The sequence below is a fragment of the Eubalaena glacialis genome, chromosome 11, assembly GCF_028564815.1.
Source record: "Eubalaena glacialis isolate mEubGla1 chromosome 11, mEubGla1.1.hap2.+ XY, whole genome shotgun sequence".
Classification (NCBI taxonomy): domain Eukaryota; kingdom Metazoa; phylum Chordata; class Mammalia; order Artiodactyla; family Balaenidae; genus Eubalaena; species Eubalaena glacialis.
This window is the reverse complement of record NC_083726.1, coordinates 94,482,287-94,501,552: the sequence shown is the minus strand read 5'-3', so window position 1 is coordinate 94,501,552 and position 19,266 is coordinate 94,482,287. Positions and strand designations below refer to the sequence as shown.

Sequence of the window (19,266 nt, the reverse complement as noted above, 5' to 3'; positions counted from 1 at the left end):
CGAGGACCTGTAATAATGCACCAACCCACTTAGTATTATTAACCACCCCTGCCTGCAGACAGCCCTCACCCCCTGGGTGAGGAGACAGCCTGCCCATCCTAAATAAACTCTGCCACTTCCATAAGAGGACGCAATCCCGCTCCTTCTCAGATGAGGGCAGAAGCACCACTGTTTGGGTTATTTGGATTCCATGGGCAAAACCTTTCCAAGACATTACTGAGTAGGAAAACTAAAACAAATAACCTTCCTATTATTACAATCATTTCAAAAAAGAATGGTCACTTTCATATCCACAATATAAGAAGGAAGTTATCTTAGAAACCAGTGAAAACCCTCATGGGCCAACCCCACTCCTTTTGGAATCCACCGTGTTAGAGAACGTGGCTCAGCCCCTAACTCACCACGCAAACATTTGCGCGTCAGGTTCTTGACAAGAAACATAAGCTCTGCTCGCTGGCACTTAGTATGGATCAAAACTTGGTTAAGAGAAACTCTAGTTATGGAGGACTGCCCAAGGGACATGCAGCCACAGGCATCACACATACGTCCAGGGAGTCGCAGACCCAGGGCTCTCCTGTTGTACCATCAGAGAACCGCTTTGCCAGTCCTGTGCTCTGGCGCTTTGCCATTGGCCAATAACAAAACATCAGGGGATGTTATTTTTTGAAACAGCTCTATGAAACACCTCATTGTAGTATATACAGTAAGGAAGTTGTTAAGGCCATTGTTTACTATACTAAACAGTGTCCTCTTTATGAGAGCTCATTGGAGAAACAGTTCTCTGGTCTTCTTCCTGGGAATGTTTGTGCTTCCAAACTTCTGACTTAGTTCTCTGTACGGACCTTCTATGTGAATGCTGTGATATTTTACACTGCCCTTATAGCTACTCAAGCGACAAAAAGGCTTCGAGCCAAAGTTTATCAGCCTTTACAACATGGATTTTATAAACATGCCTCACCCTTGACTTCATTTTATGCATGCAATCATTATTTTCCCTTTGATCCAGTTGCCTTATTTATTTCTATTAATATTTTATCTTATGTGGAATGTATTTTTGAAAATGCCTTACATTCTTTTTGGAACAAGGTGGGGCATATATTAACAACTACCCAAGTAAAAAGCTAAAAGATCTAAGTGAAGCACAAGAAAGAAATGCTGCTGAGATAAATCAGTGTGTGTACTAATTGAAATGGAAGACCTAATAACTCAAGGACAGTTCTCATCTAAATGTACAATTTGAAAACTTTCCTCCCTACAAAATGAAAACATAAAGCTTCATTTGTTACAGGTTAGTCCCATTAATTCTAAAGGACTCTTTTGTTACAGGCTTTCCCCATTTTCTTCCTTTTGATTTAATAATTTGTGCATACATCTGGATAAGCTCACTTCTTTATGTGTATGCACCAGATTTATTCATACAGAATGGTGTGCTGAATATCAACAGAAAATATCACACTGTATAATTCCCACCAAAGAACAAACCACTGTATTCCCCAATTTTAATGCAGGTTGGCATTCCTACCAAATGCAAATTAACCATAAAATATTCACCCCTTTTAAGCAAAAGTAAATAGACACTTACTTGTATAACATTACTATATTTCACAATTTCTCCCAACAGCTTCTTATTCTCTGATTCATTTTGTTTTTGTTCCAGTTCTGCAGCATGCTATAAATTGATTATCAAATATTTAGTGTGGAAGCATAGAAAACAGAGCACAATAATTGACAAAGAAATAAGGTTTATTTTAGGAACAAAGAATACAACCAAGACTAAAATAGGCGGGTTGCTTTACTCTTGGTGCTTCGGGAGAAGAGGGGCAATAATTAAATACATGATCATAATGTGTGATAAAAATCTCTCAGTTTCATGCGGAAATGTAGCCCAAAATATATTGAGATGCTTTTATGTTGGAAATTTCAGAAAAGTACTAGGCACATTGGTCTTATAAAATTATTTTCAGAAGGAATATTGCTAGAGAAACCAAACATAGTAGGTAAATTTCAAAAGCCTCAAAATTCAGTTTCAATTCAAAAGTAACAGGAATTTTAATGACACAAAATAAGTTCTATTAAATTTACACAGAGCCCAAATCAGAAACAACAGACTTTCAATTTTTTTCCAATAGTCTTTAAAAAAATTAGGTACTATGTCAAGTAAAATATAACTGGATTTGGTATTCCTGCAGAGATTCTGGATTGGTTTTCAGTGTGATGTGAGTATCTGAATTAGTCTGGCACACCCGAATAAACAGCAGAAATGCACTACCTACACTCCAGGAAATCAGTAGTCACACTCTGTAACTTAAAAGTCCTTTCCACTTTTAACGTGTTGCCACATCTATTCTGAATCTCAGTGTATTTAGTGAAATCACTAAGCTACAGAATAGATCTTTTGTTATTGCTGTACTTGTTCTAGCCTAAACCAGACAGATGGAAGGCTGGCCCTTACCTGTAATTTCTTCAGCAAAGCTGCCTCTGTGTGGTTCCCTTGTTTAGCTTGCTTGGCTTTCCAATATTGTTTCTGAGCAGAATATCGGTTCATAGGGCACACCTTAAAGAGGCAGTCTATGACAAACCAACAAACAAAAACACTGTAACTAAGGAGACCAGCATTTCTTAGATTTCCCTTATAGCCTAGCATTGGAATCTCGGAATCCCTGAGTATAAATAACATTTAAACATCATCTAGCCCATACTCCAGTCAACTGTTAAATTACCCCATAACATCCTTTTTAAATAATCATTTAGCCTGTTAAAATACCACCTTCTTCATTAATTTATAGGAAATCATAGCTAGTGTGATTTATAAAGAAATCAAACCAATGTAATCATTATAAAGCACTTCTTAATTATAATAAGGTGCCTGGACTTAGAAAGCCAATAGAATGAGATTAGTGTCTTTCACTGCCTTATCTGACCTTGCACAATTAATTACTTATTCATGGTATGTATCTTTGACAGCCAAAGTGATGGAAGAAGTAGAAACAATCACAGTAATCAAGCAGTTGCATTTCAGTCATCTATTCCCCAAGTTTCCACATACCTGGGGTGAACATGGTGTGGACATCTGAGACACATTATGTTATAAGGGAAAAACAAAGCAAAACAAAAAAAACAGAAAACTAAACCAAGATTATAGTCCTAACTCTACTACTAAATATCAAGTTAGGAAACCATAGTGGAATAATATAGTTAGTGATATCTCTAAGTCAAAAAACAAATTTTTTTTCTGTTTAATGAGGAAAATGAAAGTTTGACCAGACAAAGGCCTTCATATGCTAATGATTTTGTACATTTGTGGAATGGATAACACACAATCTAGAATAAAGGTCAATTCCGAATATTCTATAATAAAGGAGTATTGACATAGAAGAGCTAAACATTATTTTCATTTTTCTCACAAAAAATTGTAAGAATTCTATGTAACAAATTTACCTTGTTTTGATTGATGTGTTAATATTTACAATCATTCTCATTTTTCAAGCATGTTTCACAAAAATAAAATTCAGTCAGCTCAAACATACATTTTAGCCACATTCTTGACTATATTATATATGCACTCATTCTATTATTCTCTTTAAAATTAATTATAAAATTAAATGAGATGATCTCTTTTCATATCTCACTTTTTTATGGTTCTAATGGCACACATGACCAAGAAATATGACCATAAATTTTTTAAGGAATTTTTCAAATTCAGAAGAAATAATGACTTTTTTCCTATCGCTTGTAATTATAAACACAAGTTCTATTGATTACCTCCCACCTACACATACGAAGCTATAGAAAACATTATTAACTTCTGGTCTAAAAGTTACTTATGTGGATGAGTAAAGATTTTATAACCAACAGAAAACAGACACCTTCTAACTGCTGAAAGTTGGTTGAGAGACTGTTAGAATTACAGTAGGTTACAGGAATCATCACTTAGCACAAGGGTGTGAAAACCAAATAACTAGACCTGAAAACTGTTTTTCTTGACAACATATTTAATTAGCCCTAGAAAATATTTCCTATATATTAGTATCTACAAAGAGAATACACAATTTTTTCAAGCACACATATAGAGGTTGTTTACAGTTAGCTCCAAAAGAGTACTCCCAATTTAATACAGCAGGCTATTTTGACTGTCCTATATCAGGCAAGTGGCCAAACTCTACATTGTTTAGTGCAGCAAAAACACAAGTCCATATTCAAGTAGAACTGAACTCTATATAATCTGCGGTCTCTACTTCTGACTTCCTTTATCTATGAAAAGAGAAAAAAAAAGGGGGGTTCTTCTCCATTACTTCAAATTCCTAATTAAGTTCATTAGGAAATAGTCTTTTTTTGTTGTTGTTTTTCTTTTGGAGAGGGTTCAAATGCTTAGAGAGGAGGGGCGTCCCAACCAGAGCCCATGGCCAGTACAAGGGCAGCGAAGGAGAATGCCCAAGGACCTGCCAACCGTGCTGGAAAACGACAGCCCCAGCTGCGAAATGAAATCGGTGAGGCTGGCCGAAATCAGCCTCTGCAGAGTGCCATGTTCTAGGTTAGAAGTATGCACTTTATCCCAGGGAAAATGCCCAACTCTTATACAGAGTTTTCAGCTCTTACAGCCCGTGAAGGATGATGTGAACATGAGGCAAGAAACTCAGCACAAAAGCCAACTGCCAGCATGATGAGAGACAGGGAAGATCTGAATCTGGGTGTATGCGAGTTCTAGGGTAGCTGTAGATTTAAAAAGAAAGCAGCAGAACCAACAGACTTGGTCTTATCTCTTAGTGTGGGGTGGGGAAGGGTGAGGGAGAGAGAGAGTGAGGGTGGCCAAACAGGCTTCCATCCACTCCATCTGAGACACTAAGGCTTAGATTTCCACAGCCCTTTCCATTTTCAGGGCCTCAGTTGTATGGTCCTCCTCAGCAACATTCCCCAGGAGGCATCTCATTTTGTAAATAACCGATCTGTTTCTGCGTGGCAACTAGTATCACAGGACTATTTTGGTTGACGGGAGGGAAGCTAGGGTATGCAGATGTCTGTAAAAATGCTTGTGGTGGTGGTGATTGTGACGGGTGTGTGTGTGTGTGTGTGTGTGCATGCGTGTGTGTGTGTGTGTGTGTAATTCTCTCTCTGCCTCCTTTGGAAAACTTTTTAAAAAATCTACTGGTCTTGGACTAGTCACGTATTTTGTCTGATTCTAAATTTACTACATAATAAATGCATTAATAATACCTGCCACGCCTAATTCATAGGGCTGCTGAGATGCGCAAAAAAGAGAATCTGTGAAACTACTCTGTGAACTTGAAAGGCCTATAATAAATGTTAAGTGTAAGGTATTATTATCAATATTGCTTCATTCATTCAGTGATAGCTTCACTGAGCGGTGACTAAACCCTTACAGAGCTCTCAGCAAAGAGCTTCAATAAGTAGAGTCCTTGGATTAAACCCAAACATAACCCAAAAGTGCCCAATTCATGACCAGGTGTTCGCCCCTTTGTTTTAAGATACCACGATGTGTTTTTTTATACAGTTCTTGAATTCCCTGAAACAGCACGGCAGGGAGCAGAGGGTGACATCTCCATTACCTTGTCATATCTTTTAAAATATGCAGAAGCAATCACTAGCACCAGCATGGATGCAGCCTTTGACAAAAAGCCTGTGTTTCTCTGGCATGCAGGAATCCAGAGCTATTCACCCTCCTCACCCTGCTTCTAGAACTAGCTCTCTAGAACCCCTTAGTCTGCTCATCCTCTAAAGTTAGAGATGTATATTCTGCTAGGAAAAAAGGTCTTGGGGGGTTTTCTAATTAGAAACCTGCTCAGTGTCATTTATTAACTAGGTAACAACAATCTTTTCAGCATTTCGAGACTCAAAGAATAATAAAAAAGGAAAGATTTGCTTCATAGAGCAAACACCAAAAGCACAAAGAGAAGGAAGTAATTTGAGTTACATTTTTTAAAAGCTTAACCTTAAGAACTAAGGTCAGCAATTTCACAGAATCACATAAGTTTAGGAAATGTTAGAAATTTGACAAAATGGGCTATGTTCAGTCAGGCAATATGCTAAAAACAATGTCTCAGAATTAGAACTGTTTTTTTACAACCGTGGAAGGAAATCAAGCCTCCCAGAAGTGTTCATGTTAAACTAAAAGATCTGCTGGCATCTTTAACCTGCGAATAAATGCTAGTGGAGGGAAGAAATATGAAAGCCATTCAAATGGTGTGGAGCATATAATCCCTGGTATATAACCCAGTAAATCAAAGAACTAACCTCACGCGATTCCATGTACATCTGGAAAGAACCCAGTCTAAACCTCCACTCACAATACCTCACTAAATAGTTCTGAAATGTTTTGCTTTGTATGTATACAAGTACTTCCTAAAACATTTGTATCTAAGGCAGCTTCTGCACCCCAGAAATTGTCTATAGGACTCCATTCTAGGCTATTATATACGACTGTTCAAGTTATGTAGCTGCCAGCAATTTCCTTTGGTAATGGTGGAAAGAAAACTTTGTTTCATTTCTCCTCCCTCCAAAAGATGTTGTAAGATTTTTTTTTTTAATTTTTTGATGTGGACTATTTTTAAAGTCTTTATTTAATTTGTTACACTATTGCTTCTGTTTTTATGTTTTTTGGTTTTTTGGACCCAAGGCATGTGGGATCTTAGCTCCCTGATCAGGAATCGAACCCCGCACCCCTGCTTTGGAAGGCAAAGTCTTAACTACTGGACCGCTAGGGAATTCCCCAGATGTTGTAAGATTTAAATGAGGCAAGACATATTAAACCATCAGCAAATGCCTATCACAAAGCAGGCATTCAACAAATGGCTCTTTCATGGTAGCTTGTAAAACTACCTCATACTGATTGCAGGGAACATGTTTGCCAAGGGCTTTATTATCTCCACGTGGAGAAAGGTGAGGAGGGAGGAGCTTTTCTTTTTCTCTTTTTCATATAAACAGGATGGAGCAGAATTCCATGAAGACAACAGAACCTTCCCAATGATAAAATGGAAAGTGGTAACAAAACTCTCCCTAAGGTCAGGGACAGGCAGACAAGGGGCCACTGGACACCAGCAATTAGAATTCAGAGTTGGTCAGGGGAGAGGTACACATTCATTAGCCAAAAATATAACTGTAGCTCTCTTTTGGTTTTTCAGTTTCTCTAAGAAATGCATCCTGAAATACAGTGTGTGTATAGAACTCTTTATGTTTAGAGTGTGTTTTTAAAAGGAGTCTGTTTTGTTTATGCATGGAAATTTCAAACCAAACATCTACTCCTTTGATCATAGTCAAAAGCAAGTATAGAGAGTATCTAAGAGGGAAAGTGTCCTCTAGAATGTTACAAAGGTCGAAGAAAATTTATTGCAGTTGTTAGCAAACATTAAAATTTATCACAATATATGGCTGGACGACCATGAATTATTACAGGATAACTTCCTCTAGGCAAAAGTCAGCTATTTTTCTACTCAAGAGGGAGAGAAACGGCCTTTTGTAATTACAGGCTTGTAGACTACGAAGATGTTAGAATTCGAAAGGGCCCGAGATAAAATCCAACCTTTCCCTTCTCTGAGATAAAGAAGCAAAACCTCAGAGTGAGTTGCCTTAGTCATTCACGACAGACAATCTAGATTAAAATAATTTATAAATATGAACAAGTTCAACCACACATAGGATGCTTGAAAGCCCTGACAAGTGACTGTCTGGCCCCTTGGTGGCAGGGATGTTAATACCATACTTTGTTAAGGACCTACTGTATAGCACAGGGAACTCTACTCAGTGCTCTGTACTGGCTTCTATGGGAAAAGAATCTTAAAAAGAGTGGATATATGTGTATGTATAACTCCTTCACCTTGCTGTACACCTGAAACTAACACAAGATTGTAAATCAACTGTACTCCAAAAAAAATTCAAAAGTACAAATAAAAAAATATTTTTAAATACCATACTTGGTTTGCTCATTACAGATTACTGCCATGGAGCACTTTGTGAACTAAGAGTACTACATATTGATAATAAAGATCATTTGATCCTCACAACACCCTTGAGATTTAGCCAGGATTATTTTCTCCATATTCCAGAGAAGGAAACTGAGACTCTTCTTAAGTCCACACAGTTGGTAAGGAATTGAGCTGGAATTTGAACTGAGATCCTTTGATATATATCTTTATCTATCTACATCCATAGATACATAAATATCTGATATCTAGATAGATAGATAGATATAAAAGAGTTGTAATACTTCAAAAGAAACATTTATGTTTTCTCATGGGAAATATGCCACATGTGCAATTAATGGTAAGACATCAATAGGAATGTTATAAAATCTTAGTCTCAAAAACATTAATTATCTAATTCCTAGATTAATGGCTAAATACTCAAAAACAAATGAAACTTTATATTTTGCTTCCTTTGGAGTGAGGCAGGAAAATAAAATCCAAATGCACCAATGCTAATTTTCATTCTTGTCAAGTTTTAAATTTTAGCATTAAGCAAACCATTACATTAGACATAAGTAGAATTCGCTATCAGAACATCATAATGTATAATTTTTCAATTAATTTTCCCATCCTCAAATTATCATATTAACAGTGATAATCAAAAAAAAGTGTAATAAGCAGACTGATTCCAAAATCAAAATACAAGTGTCCAAATCCCATTACACAAATATCAAGTCTGAAAGAAAAGAAATGCAAGTAAATTTATACATACATAAATGTGTGTGTCTATACATATAGACACACACATACACAATACTTACATATATAATATATTTTATATATGTTTACTTGTATTTTCATTTATAAGTATATAATACACTGCTATAGTGTCTCCTACGTATCAGGGGTGGTCACATTCCCTCATTTAATTCTTCTAAAAACCCTCTGAGGTAACCATTAGCTCGATAAATGAAGAAAGAAAAACTCTAAACGTTTTAAAGATCTATCCTAAAGTCTCAAAACTAGTTTTAAGACTTAATCCAGATCAATCTCTGTCCAAAGCCCATCTTCGTAATTTCATAGAAGACACTCCATATTTATGAAATTAAAACATAAAAAAATACATGTACTTCACATCCATTAGGACAGTTAATTTTTTTTAAAAGGGCAGAAAATAACAAGAGTTGGTGTGAATGTGGAGAAACTGGAACACTTGTGCTTTGCTGGTGGGGATAAAAAATGATGCAGCCGCTATGAAAAACAGTATGGCAACTGCTCAAAAAATAAGGTTTGATCATAAGATTACCATATGATCCAGCAATTCCACTGCTGAGTATACAACAGAATAGAAAGTTGAGTCTCTTATGTTCATAGCAGCATTATTCACAATAGACAAAAAGTAGAAGCAATACAAATGTCCATCAAGAGATGAATGGATAAACAAAACGTGGTATACATTTACAATGGAATATTACTCAGCCATAAAAAGAATAAAATTCTGATACATGCTAAAAAAGTGCATTTAGGTACATTCACTGAAATTAAAACACACAACATGACAGTCTAGCTTTCCCTGGTTTCATACTTCTAGAGATGCTGAATTTCTCCTATAAGGGCCCAAAATGTATGAAAAAGAGACTATCTGAGTATCTGTAACTATGACTTAATAGAAGTAACAAAGCAGCAAGCTAGAAACAGTGGGCAGGGAATTTTATGGCCTCAAGGCCTCCACTTGGAAAGTCCTAATTTTCGAATAGCTGAACAACTAAATTCTTAAGACAGGTAAATTAACTTTATAGAGACAGGCTTTTTAAACCAGTTTTAGGATTGCAATAATAACTCCTGGCCTAAATTTTTTTTTAACTCGAACACAGGATATTTTATGCCATGTTACAGTTATGTAATGGAGACTTAGCAATATTTAGATTGAAGAATTGCTCACTGTTCATTGTCTAGCTACTAAATTAATTGCTATTCTCATCTGGAAGAACCAAAACAAAATCAGTTTGTTGTGCTAGGTCCTCTGTGAGCAGATATTTACCCATAAGAACAAAAAAAGATCATAAAGTCCTAATCATCATTATTACTGTAGACTTATGCCCAAGTGAGACTAGCTTTTTGTTGATTATTATAACCATAAAGTATCTATCTCTATAAATAATTTAGCCGTCAATGGACAATAACTTTAGAGAAGTGTTTTAAAATCTGTAATTGTGCAAACCAGGTTTCAAGTCAATTTATATTTGGTTCAATCAGCCATTTTTGAATGGAATGGATTGGAATAGAATTGAATGGAACAGGAAGGGAAGGGAAGAGAAATAGAGGACACTGCAACAGCAAGTAATCTTTTCAAGAAACTTGTTTCTGAGGGCCTACTGTAGAGCACAGAGAACTCTGCTCAATACTCTGTAATAACCTAAATGGGAAAAGAATTTGAAGAAGAATAGATACATGTATATGTATAACTGAATCACTTCACTGTACACTGAAACTAACACAACATTGTTAATCAACTATGCTCCAATATAAAATAAAAAATTTTTTTAAACTCTGAAAAAAAAAAAAAGAAACTTGTTTCTGGGGTATGTGTGTGTGTGTGTGTACATGCTGGATTACAATGTGAAATGTACAGTATTCCATACTGAGAGTTGCAATAAAAAGTGTTTGAGGACTTCCCTGCTGGCACAGTGGTTAGGAATCCACCTGCTAATGCAGAGGACAGGGGTTCGAGCCCTGGTCCAGGAAGATCCCACATGCCACGGAGCAACTAAGCCCGTGCGCCACAACTACTGAGCCTGCGCTCTAGAGCCCACGAGCCACAACTACTGAGCCCGCGTGCCACAACTACTGAAGCCTGCGCGCCTATAGCCCGTGCTCTGCAACAAGAGAAGCCCCCGCGATAAGAAGCCCCCCGCACCGCAACGAAGAGTAACCCCCACTCACCGCAACTAGAGAAAGCCTGCGCGCAGCAACGAAGACCCAACGCAGCCATAAATAAATAAATAAATAAATTTTTTTTTAAAAGTGTTTGAAAGTCACTATTCTAGAGGACTATACATGTATACAGGTTAGGGTTAAGGAAACCGAAATATTTTTAAAAAACAAATAAATATAAAGAGAAGAGAAGAGGAGAGGAGGAGGGGGGAGGGGGGAGGGAGGAGAGGGAGCAAGGAAGGGAAGGAAGGAAGAAAGGAATGGAAGGAGGAAGGGAGGAAGGAAGGAATCCTGTGGTCAAGAGGAGAGAAAACTGAGACAACCAAGGGAACTTTTTTTTGCTCTATAATTACTTTTGAAGTCCAGCTTTTACTTTGAATAAAAACCATCCTTTTATTAATTGCCCCATCAAATTTTTATATAGCCAATTACAATGAAACAGGAAGATGCCCTTTTAAATTTATCTTCCTCCTTTTCACCCCCACTCTAGTTGACCTCTACCTTTACTACAGTACCTATCCATCAAATGGTATCTTTCATTAGTTAATATGTTTGCATGTAACTCTACATTCACAACCTATTACCTGGTATATGGAAGATGCTCAGAATCTGCAGAGGAAAACACCTGCCAAGTTGCCTGAGAAACAATCATTAGATTTCTGTTCTTTCTGCTCCGAAAGGTTTTAGTCTTTGTTGTATCCTGTTAAAATGCAAATACCTGAGAAGGGAACACACTAAGATCCTGGTTCTCAGTTTAAAACTGGAGATGGGTTGGTGCTGCAGATCTGGGGAAGGCACCTTTTACATTACCAACGCCTGGGAAGGATGTGCAGGAAAGGTGTGCATCAAATTTTCTGATGGCGCAGACTGGGGAGGAATAACTAATTTGACAGACAAAAATCTAGATTTTAAACAATCTCTACAGGACAAACATCAACACAATTAAACTTCAAACAAACATACATTCAGAAATGTTGAATTCAGAAAAATTCAACTGCTTAAGTATGTGATAGACTTGAATTCAACTTCACATAATTATAGTGACCATACAGTCCTGTGTGCCCAGGACAATTCTGGTTTATGCCTGTTACCTGAGCCTAATTATTAATTGTGTCCTTTTTCACTGTCAAAAGTGTCCTGGTCTAGATGATAAAGTATATGCTCACCCCAAATATAATAAATGAATACCGTGATGTGGCAGCTGGAAAACTGATGGAGCCATTTTAGACTTACTCATGGAAGAATGGAGCCCCAACCAGAGAAGCAGGGACACATCCAGAATATTAGGCTCAATTATAGACACCTTGGGACTTCCCTGGCAGTACAGTTGTTAAGACTCCACACTTCCAATGCAGGGGGAGCAGGTTTGATCCCTGGTTGGGGAACTAAGATCCCACATGTCGTGTGGCCAAAAAAAAAAAATAATTATAGATGTCTAGAATGTTGGGCTCAATTATAGCTGCCACATTTTAAGTGGCATCCTGACAAAATAGCCTGTATCCAAAGTTGGGCAAATGGGAAAGCAGGCATAATATAGAAATCATGTTGTTTGAAGAACAATGGTTGGAACTGGAAAACACTGCCCAACAGAGGAAAGAAACAGTAGGCGTAATCTTACTTTATAAAGCTGAAGGTCTACATGTAAAAAGGGGAAGACATTTTTTTCTATACTAATTCACTATCAATTAGTTCAATGTAAGGAAAATCTTGCCAGCAATTGGAAATGTCCAAAAAATACAAATTAATCACAGACAGGTGAACTTTTACAATAGTGTTCAGGCAGAGGCAGATGAGAAATGCTGTAGAAGGGATCTTGCATTGGGAAGACGGCCCCTTCCAAATACTACTTACTACCTTCTGTTTTATGACGGGAATCGTGGCAGAGATGATTGGCATGAAAGGGTAGAGTTCATGTCTAGTATTTCCTGATAAAAAGCTCAGACGGCTCACCTGCCCCAGCTGTGTTTATCACATTGTGGATTGGTCTGGCATCTCACTATTACAGAGACCAGAAAATTGCAGCCTTGGATCTTATAAGTCTTCCACTATTAAATATCTGTCAGTACTAGGTTAAAATACTCAAAGTTAAAGCACTACATAAATATCCATTATTATTACTTCCAACTTTACATTCCAGATGAGCAAATAGAGTTGTGTTTATTATATCTCGGAGTTTCAGAAGCATGATGCTTGTTGTGATATTTTGTCACTTAAGTTTTTTAATTTCATAAGATACTCCCAGATGAAAAGAAGATGAACAGAAAACTAAAGTTTAAAGAATGATAACCAAGAAATACCCTCTCCCCACAAAACACACACACACACACACTTTAATAGCAGCTAACACTGAATGATCAAGCACTATGTACCAAGCACCATGATAAGAGCTCCACGTGGATTCTTTAATCTTCACAGAAAAATAAGAGACAGGTCCTACTATCATTCCCATTTTACAGATGGTGAAGCTGGAGGTTGAAGGTTAGGTCTGTCCAGGGTCACAGAGTTAAACAAGTGGCAGAGCTGGGATTCAAACACACACCACTAACTTGAGAGTCTGTGCTTTTATACACTGAAGGTGGAAAGGACACACATCACCCAGCTATGTTGCACGTTTGGAAGTAAGGGCAGTAGATATTGAAGAACTGGGAAGCGGCAGAAAGTAGGCTGGACATGAGCCTGCTTTTCAGAAGAAGGAAACTGAAAGATGGGGTGACAGAGCAGCTGCTGCAGAAGACAGGGCAGGGGAAATCAAAGCATCAGGAGGCATTTTCTTCTCCCTGTATTTTTTTGTCATGTCCTTTCATTTTTCCTTTTCCCTCCACAACTGTCAATTTTTTTGTTGTCCTCTTCCTTCACTTCCTAGGTTCTCTCTCATTGCATCTCTCTTTTCGGTTTTGTCTAGTTCTTTCTTTTTCCCTAATCATTTTCTTCCTTTCACTCTCATTTTACTCTTTCCCCAATATTTCCTTTATCTCTTCTCTGAACTTTCTCTTTACTTTTCTTTTTTCTTTCTTTCTCTTCTTTACATGATTACCAAGTTGTGCCTAAGAGGTATTATTATTTTCCTTGGATAAGGTTATATCTTTTGTATTTCAAATAAAATATAGATGAATTGGACATTTTCTTATCAAAACTCAACTTAAAATTAACTTGCAAAAGCAAAACATATATCTAACAAGGACTTGGATCCAGAATATAGAAAGTACTTTTACAATGCAATAAAAGAACACATACAACCCAACAGATATGAACAGACACTTCACCAAAAAAAGATACATGGAAGGCCAGTAAGCACAGGAAAAGATGCTCAACATCACTGGTCATTAAGGAAATGCACATTAAAACCACACTTACATACCACTACACACCCCCTAGAAAGGCTAAAATAAGAAAGAATGACAATATCACGGTGGTGAGGATGTGGAACAACTGGAAGCCTCGTACATGGTACATACATACATATACACATACCCTCATTCATGGTATGAAGCAAATGGTTCAGCTACTTGAGAAAACGTTTTGGTAATTTCTTGAAAAGTTAAACATATACTGAATATATGATTCAGCAATCCCCATTCCTAGGTATTTACTCAAGAGAATTAAAACACACATCCACACAAAGCCTTGTACACAAATGTTCGTATCAACATTATTCAAAATAGCCACAGAAAAAGGGAAACAACCCAACTCCAAATGTGGTAGTATATCTATACAACGGAATTCTACTGAGCCAAAAAAGAGGACTGAACTACTGATACACACAAGAGCATGAATAAATCTCAAAAACATACACTAAGGGAAAGAAGCCAGACACAAAAAACTATACACCATGTGATGCCACTTATATAAAATTTTAGAAAAGTCAAACCTAGAGCATCCACAAGAAAGTCAGTGGTTCACCTGGCACTGGGCTGGGGACAAGGATTGACTGCAAAGGGGCAAGAAGAATTTTTTGGGGGGGAAGGGTGGGGCAGTGATAGACGTATGATTATAGTGTTGGCTGCACAACTGTTACCAAAACTCATTGAACTGAGCACTTAAAATGGGTGAATGTGATTGTATGTAAGTTATTGTGCAACAAAACATCAATAGATTTGTAGACAGCCCTCAACTGCTTACTTTTCTATGGATCAGTGGTGTCCCATAAATATTCTTAAGATAAAAGATAAACTTTGGACTTCCCTGGTGGCGCAGTGGTTAAGTATCCACCTGCCAATGCAGGGGACACGGGTTCCATCCCTGGTCCGGGAAGATCCCACATGCCGTGGAGCAACTAAGCCTGCGAGCCACAACTACTGAGCCCGCGTACCACAACTACTGAAGCCCGCACGCTCTAGGGTCCGTGTGCCACAACTACTGAACCCATGTGCCGCAACTACTGAAACCCGTGCACCTAGAGCCCATGCTCCACAACAAGAGAAGCCACCACAATGAGAAGCCCATGCACCGCAACCAAGAGTAGCCCCTGCTCGCCACAACTAGAGAAAGCCCGTACGCAGCAATGAAGACCCAACGCAGCCAAAAAAACAAATTAATTAATTAATTTTAAAAATTTTTTAAAAAGAGATAAACTTTGAGGACATAATAAGGATTTGTTTTTGTTGTTTGGGTTGTGGTTTGCTTGGTCTGGGAGGAAGAGTTAGACGGGGTGACTTGTCGGTTACATAACAGGCTCTAGCTGCCTTCCCTGCACCTGGAGGCTCTCACACATATTTGGTGATTGACTGATAAGGCACACCCAGGGGTGCACCTGGGAGATCTGGTTAAACCTAGTGAGACACATTTTCCTAAACATGCCACACAATAAAATTGAGGCTTATTCCAAACTTTAATTTTAATTTGGAGGAAAGAACAGCCTGGAATACCTTGTCCCACCTGAAAGTGAGTGACACAGACTGAGTCACATCAAAAGGACTTGAAGAGGGATGAGGCTTGTTGTGAAGTTCTCAAATACTAGCAGAACTGAAAGAATGAGGACTTCACAACAAGCCTCATCCTTGAACAAGAACGAGGCCACCTGTGCATAAAGATTAATGACTAAATTGTATTAAAGCACATCAAATATGTTAAAGTCCATGAGTTCATAGTTATAAGAAAAATACTTATTAGTACTCTTTGGAGGTCAGGGTACCAACTCATTGCTCTAAATACGAGGAAGTAAAGGAGACTAAGCATTAAAAAAGAAAGACGAGAAAAGAGGAAAGTAAAATAGCACATATGCAGCGTATACACAGAAGCATGTCTGTGCTACCCTGCAAAGTGGAAGAAGCAAGCTGCACCACACTGCATAATGTGATCTCAGGGTTGTAAAAACAAACAAATCTACACCATGCTTGATAAAAACTCCAGGAAGATAAATTATTAACCTTGAGGAATGGAAATGGGCATTGCAGAGGAGGGAAAATGATTTTCATTTTGTGCTTTTTATTACTTTTATAAAAATTTTAAGCCAATAATTTTTTTAAACAAAAAATTTTCATTTTTCCAAGAAAAAGATCTAACTTATTACGGACTACTTAATTGGCCACTTCATTTAGTCCACACACGTTCTTTTCCATGGAACTCTGTGATTGAGTGGCACCCAATTATTCATCCATGAAGAAAATGTGAGACAGGAAAGTCTGCCAGGCTGAGGAGGGGAAGGCTCCTGGGGAGGGAGGAAGCTGGAGGCGTGCACACCCCACTCGGAGGCCAGCTGCACCTGTGGCCAGGGCAGCGCCTTCTCAGCCTGGGAGGGTCCAGTTCAACTGCAATGTATCCTTTTTAATCTCCAGTTAAGGAGCTGAACAGGAGTGGTGAAGGATAAAATTAGAAAAGTTCTCAAATGCTAGCAGAACTGAAAGAATGAGGACTTCACAACAATAACAGTGACTTTGTAAGTGCTAGTAATTCTTACCCCTTTTGCCAACGAGATCAGGATCTCTGTATTAGCCAGTTTTATATCTGTGACTATATGGTCCTTCCTATGTGTATATCAGTTGACAATGACAGCTTGGAATAGAAGACCTTAAAGAGTAAGGGGAAGGCTGAAGAGGACTGATATTTTTAAGGCATTACAAAATTGAGAAGATTCTTTTTTTAATACTTTATTTTATTTCATTTTATTTCATTTCATTTCATTTTTTTGGCCATGCCGTGAGGCATGTGGGATCTTAGTTCCCCAGCCAGCGATTGAACCTGTGCCCCCGGCAGTGGAAGGGTGAAGTCTTAACCACTGGACCGCCAGGGAATTCCCCAAAATTGAGAAGATCCTTAACCTAGGAACCAAGAACACACAGTTGGATGGGATTCACGGAGGTCCACAAATCCCACAAAGGTGTAAGATAAATTGTGCGTGTGTGCGTGTGTACATTTTCTATGGGAGGGCCTATAGCTTTTATCAGATTCTAAGAGGGATCTAGGCCCCTCAAAACCTGTAGTGACCACTACTGTAAGGTAATGCACCATTATAAATCATCTTCGGCTCTCAAGCTGGTGGTAACTCTACAAACATAATGAGCCATAGGCAGGCGTGAGCTAAGCTCTGCTTCGTTAATCAACAGGAGAAAAAGTATATAAGGAAGGAGAGGATTGTTACAAGATGCTTTTCAGAGAGACTAGACAGAAGAAAAGTCAGTCCTAAATGTGTGCCCAGGCAGGGAAGGACTCCTGCAGCAGGTCAGCAAGAAGCCAAGGGCATGCCCAGCACCAACGTGAATAAGCACGCTGGAACGATGCGGAAAGACAGATAAAGAAGGATGGCCTAGCAACATCACTTCTGTGTATTTACCCAGGAGAAATGAGTGCTTTTTCCACCAAAAGACATATAAAGAATGTTCACAACAGTATTATTCACCATAGCCTCAAACTGGAAACAACCCAAATGTCCATCAATCGGAGATAGATAAATTGTGGCATGTTCATAGAATAGAATCCTAAAAAGTAATGAAAAAGAATGAACTGCTGCAACATGCAACAACACAAATGAATTAATTACACAGACATAATGTTGATCAGAAGAAACCAGCCACACGAGGATGTGCTTTTCACTCCTAGGTCTATACTCAAGAGAATTGAAAATGTGTGTCCCACACAAAAAACTGTACATGAATGTTTACATCAACATTATTCATAACAGCCTAAAATTGGAAGCAATCCAAATTTCCATCAACTGAGGACAGATAAACAAAATATGGTATATTCCCGCAATGGGATATTATTCAGGAGTAAAAAGGAATGATTTGCTGATTCATGATACAACATGAATAAACCCTGAAAATATTATACTAAGTGAAAGAAGCCAGTAACAAAAGGCCACATGTTATATGCTTCCATTTATATGAAATGTCCAGAATACACAAGTCCATAGGGACAGGAAGTAGATTCGTGGTTGCCAGGGTAGAAGTGGGGGAGATGGGGGAGTGACTACTAATGGCTACATCTTTTGGGGATGATGAAAAGTTCTGGAATTAGAGAGTGGTGATAGTCGCACAAATTTGTAAATACACTAAATAACACTGAATTGTGCACTTTAAAATGTGAATTTTTATGGTATATACATTATATCTCAATTTGAAAACTTAATTAAAAAATAGTGTGTACGACATGGTTCCATTTACATAAAGCTCAAAAACAGACAAAATTACTCTATGGTGATGAGGGTAAAAATAGTGGTTACCTTAAACAGACGAACTGATAAGGAGCAGGAAAGGGCATGAGGAAACCTATCCAGGCTGAAATAGTTTATATAACACTCTTTGATCTAGATGGTAGTTACATGAATAAACAAATATATATGTAGAAATTTATCAAACTTAAACTTGATACACTTAGGCTTACACTGAACATTTATGTGTTTTACTGAATGTAAGTTAAGTATTTCAGCAGAGAACTTTTTGCAGAAAAATAATCTTTTTGCAATTCATAACACTGTGGCTTGTAAATCCCACAGAATAGTATCCAGCACATAGTATGTGCTCAGGGAAGCAATTTCACCTTTTCAGTTGCCTTGATTAAAAACCCTAGAGCCAAAGGGCCGGTGGAGCTTCAAGATGGCGGAAGAGTAAGACGTAGAGATCACCTTCCTCCCCACAAATACATCAGAAATACATCTACATGTGGAACTGCTCCTACAGAACACCTACTGAACACTGGCAGAAGACCTCAGACCTCCCAAAAGGCAAGAAATTCCCCACGTACCTGGGTAGGGAAAAAGAAAAAAGAAAAAACAGAGACAAAAGAATAGGGATGGGACCTGCACCTCTGGGAGGGAGCTGTGAAGGAGGAAAGGTTTCCACACACTAGGAAGCCCCTTCGCGAGCGGAGACTGCGGGTGGCGGAGGGGGGAAGCTTCAGAGCCACGGAGGAGAGCGCAGCCACAGGGGTGCAGAGGGCAAAGCAGAGAGATTCCCGCACAGAGGATCGGTGCCAACCAGCA

The 19,266-nt window shown here is 38.2% G+C and overlaps 1 protein-coding gene across 3 annotated transcripts in view; it reads right to left on the bottom strand.

The window, feature by feature from the left end:
- ITPR2 (inositol 1,4,5-trisphosphate receptor type 2) overlaps positions 1–19,266 on the bottom strand; it is a 521,178-nt gene that overhangs the window by 418,107 nt on the left and 83,805 nt on the right. For all 3 annotated transcript variants that reach the window (XM_061204256.1, XM_061204257.1, XM_061204259.1), the window contains exons 3-4: positions 2,453–2,568; positions 1,583–1,669 (exon numbers count right to left, since the gene is read on the bottom strand). In XM_061204256.1, the coding sequence (XP_061060239.1) occupies positions 1,583–1,669; positions 2,453–2,568 (203 nt within the window). The remainder of the gene's footprint in view (positions 1–1,582; positions 1,670–2,452; positions 2,569–19,266) is intronic.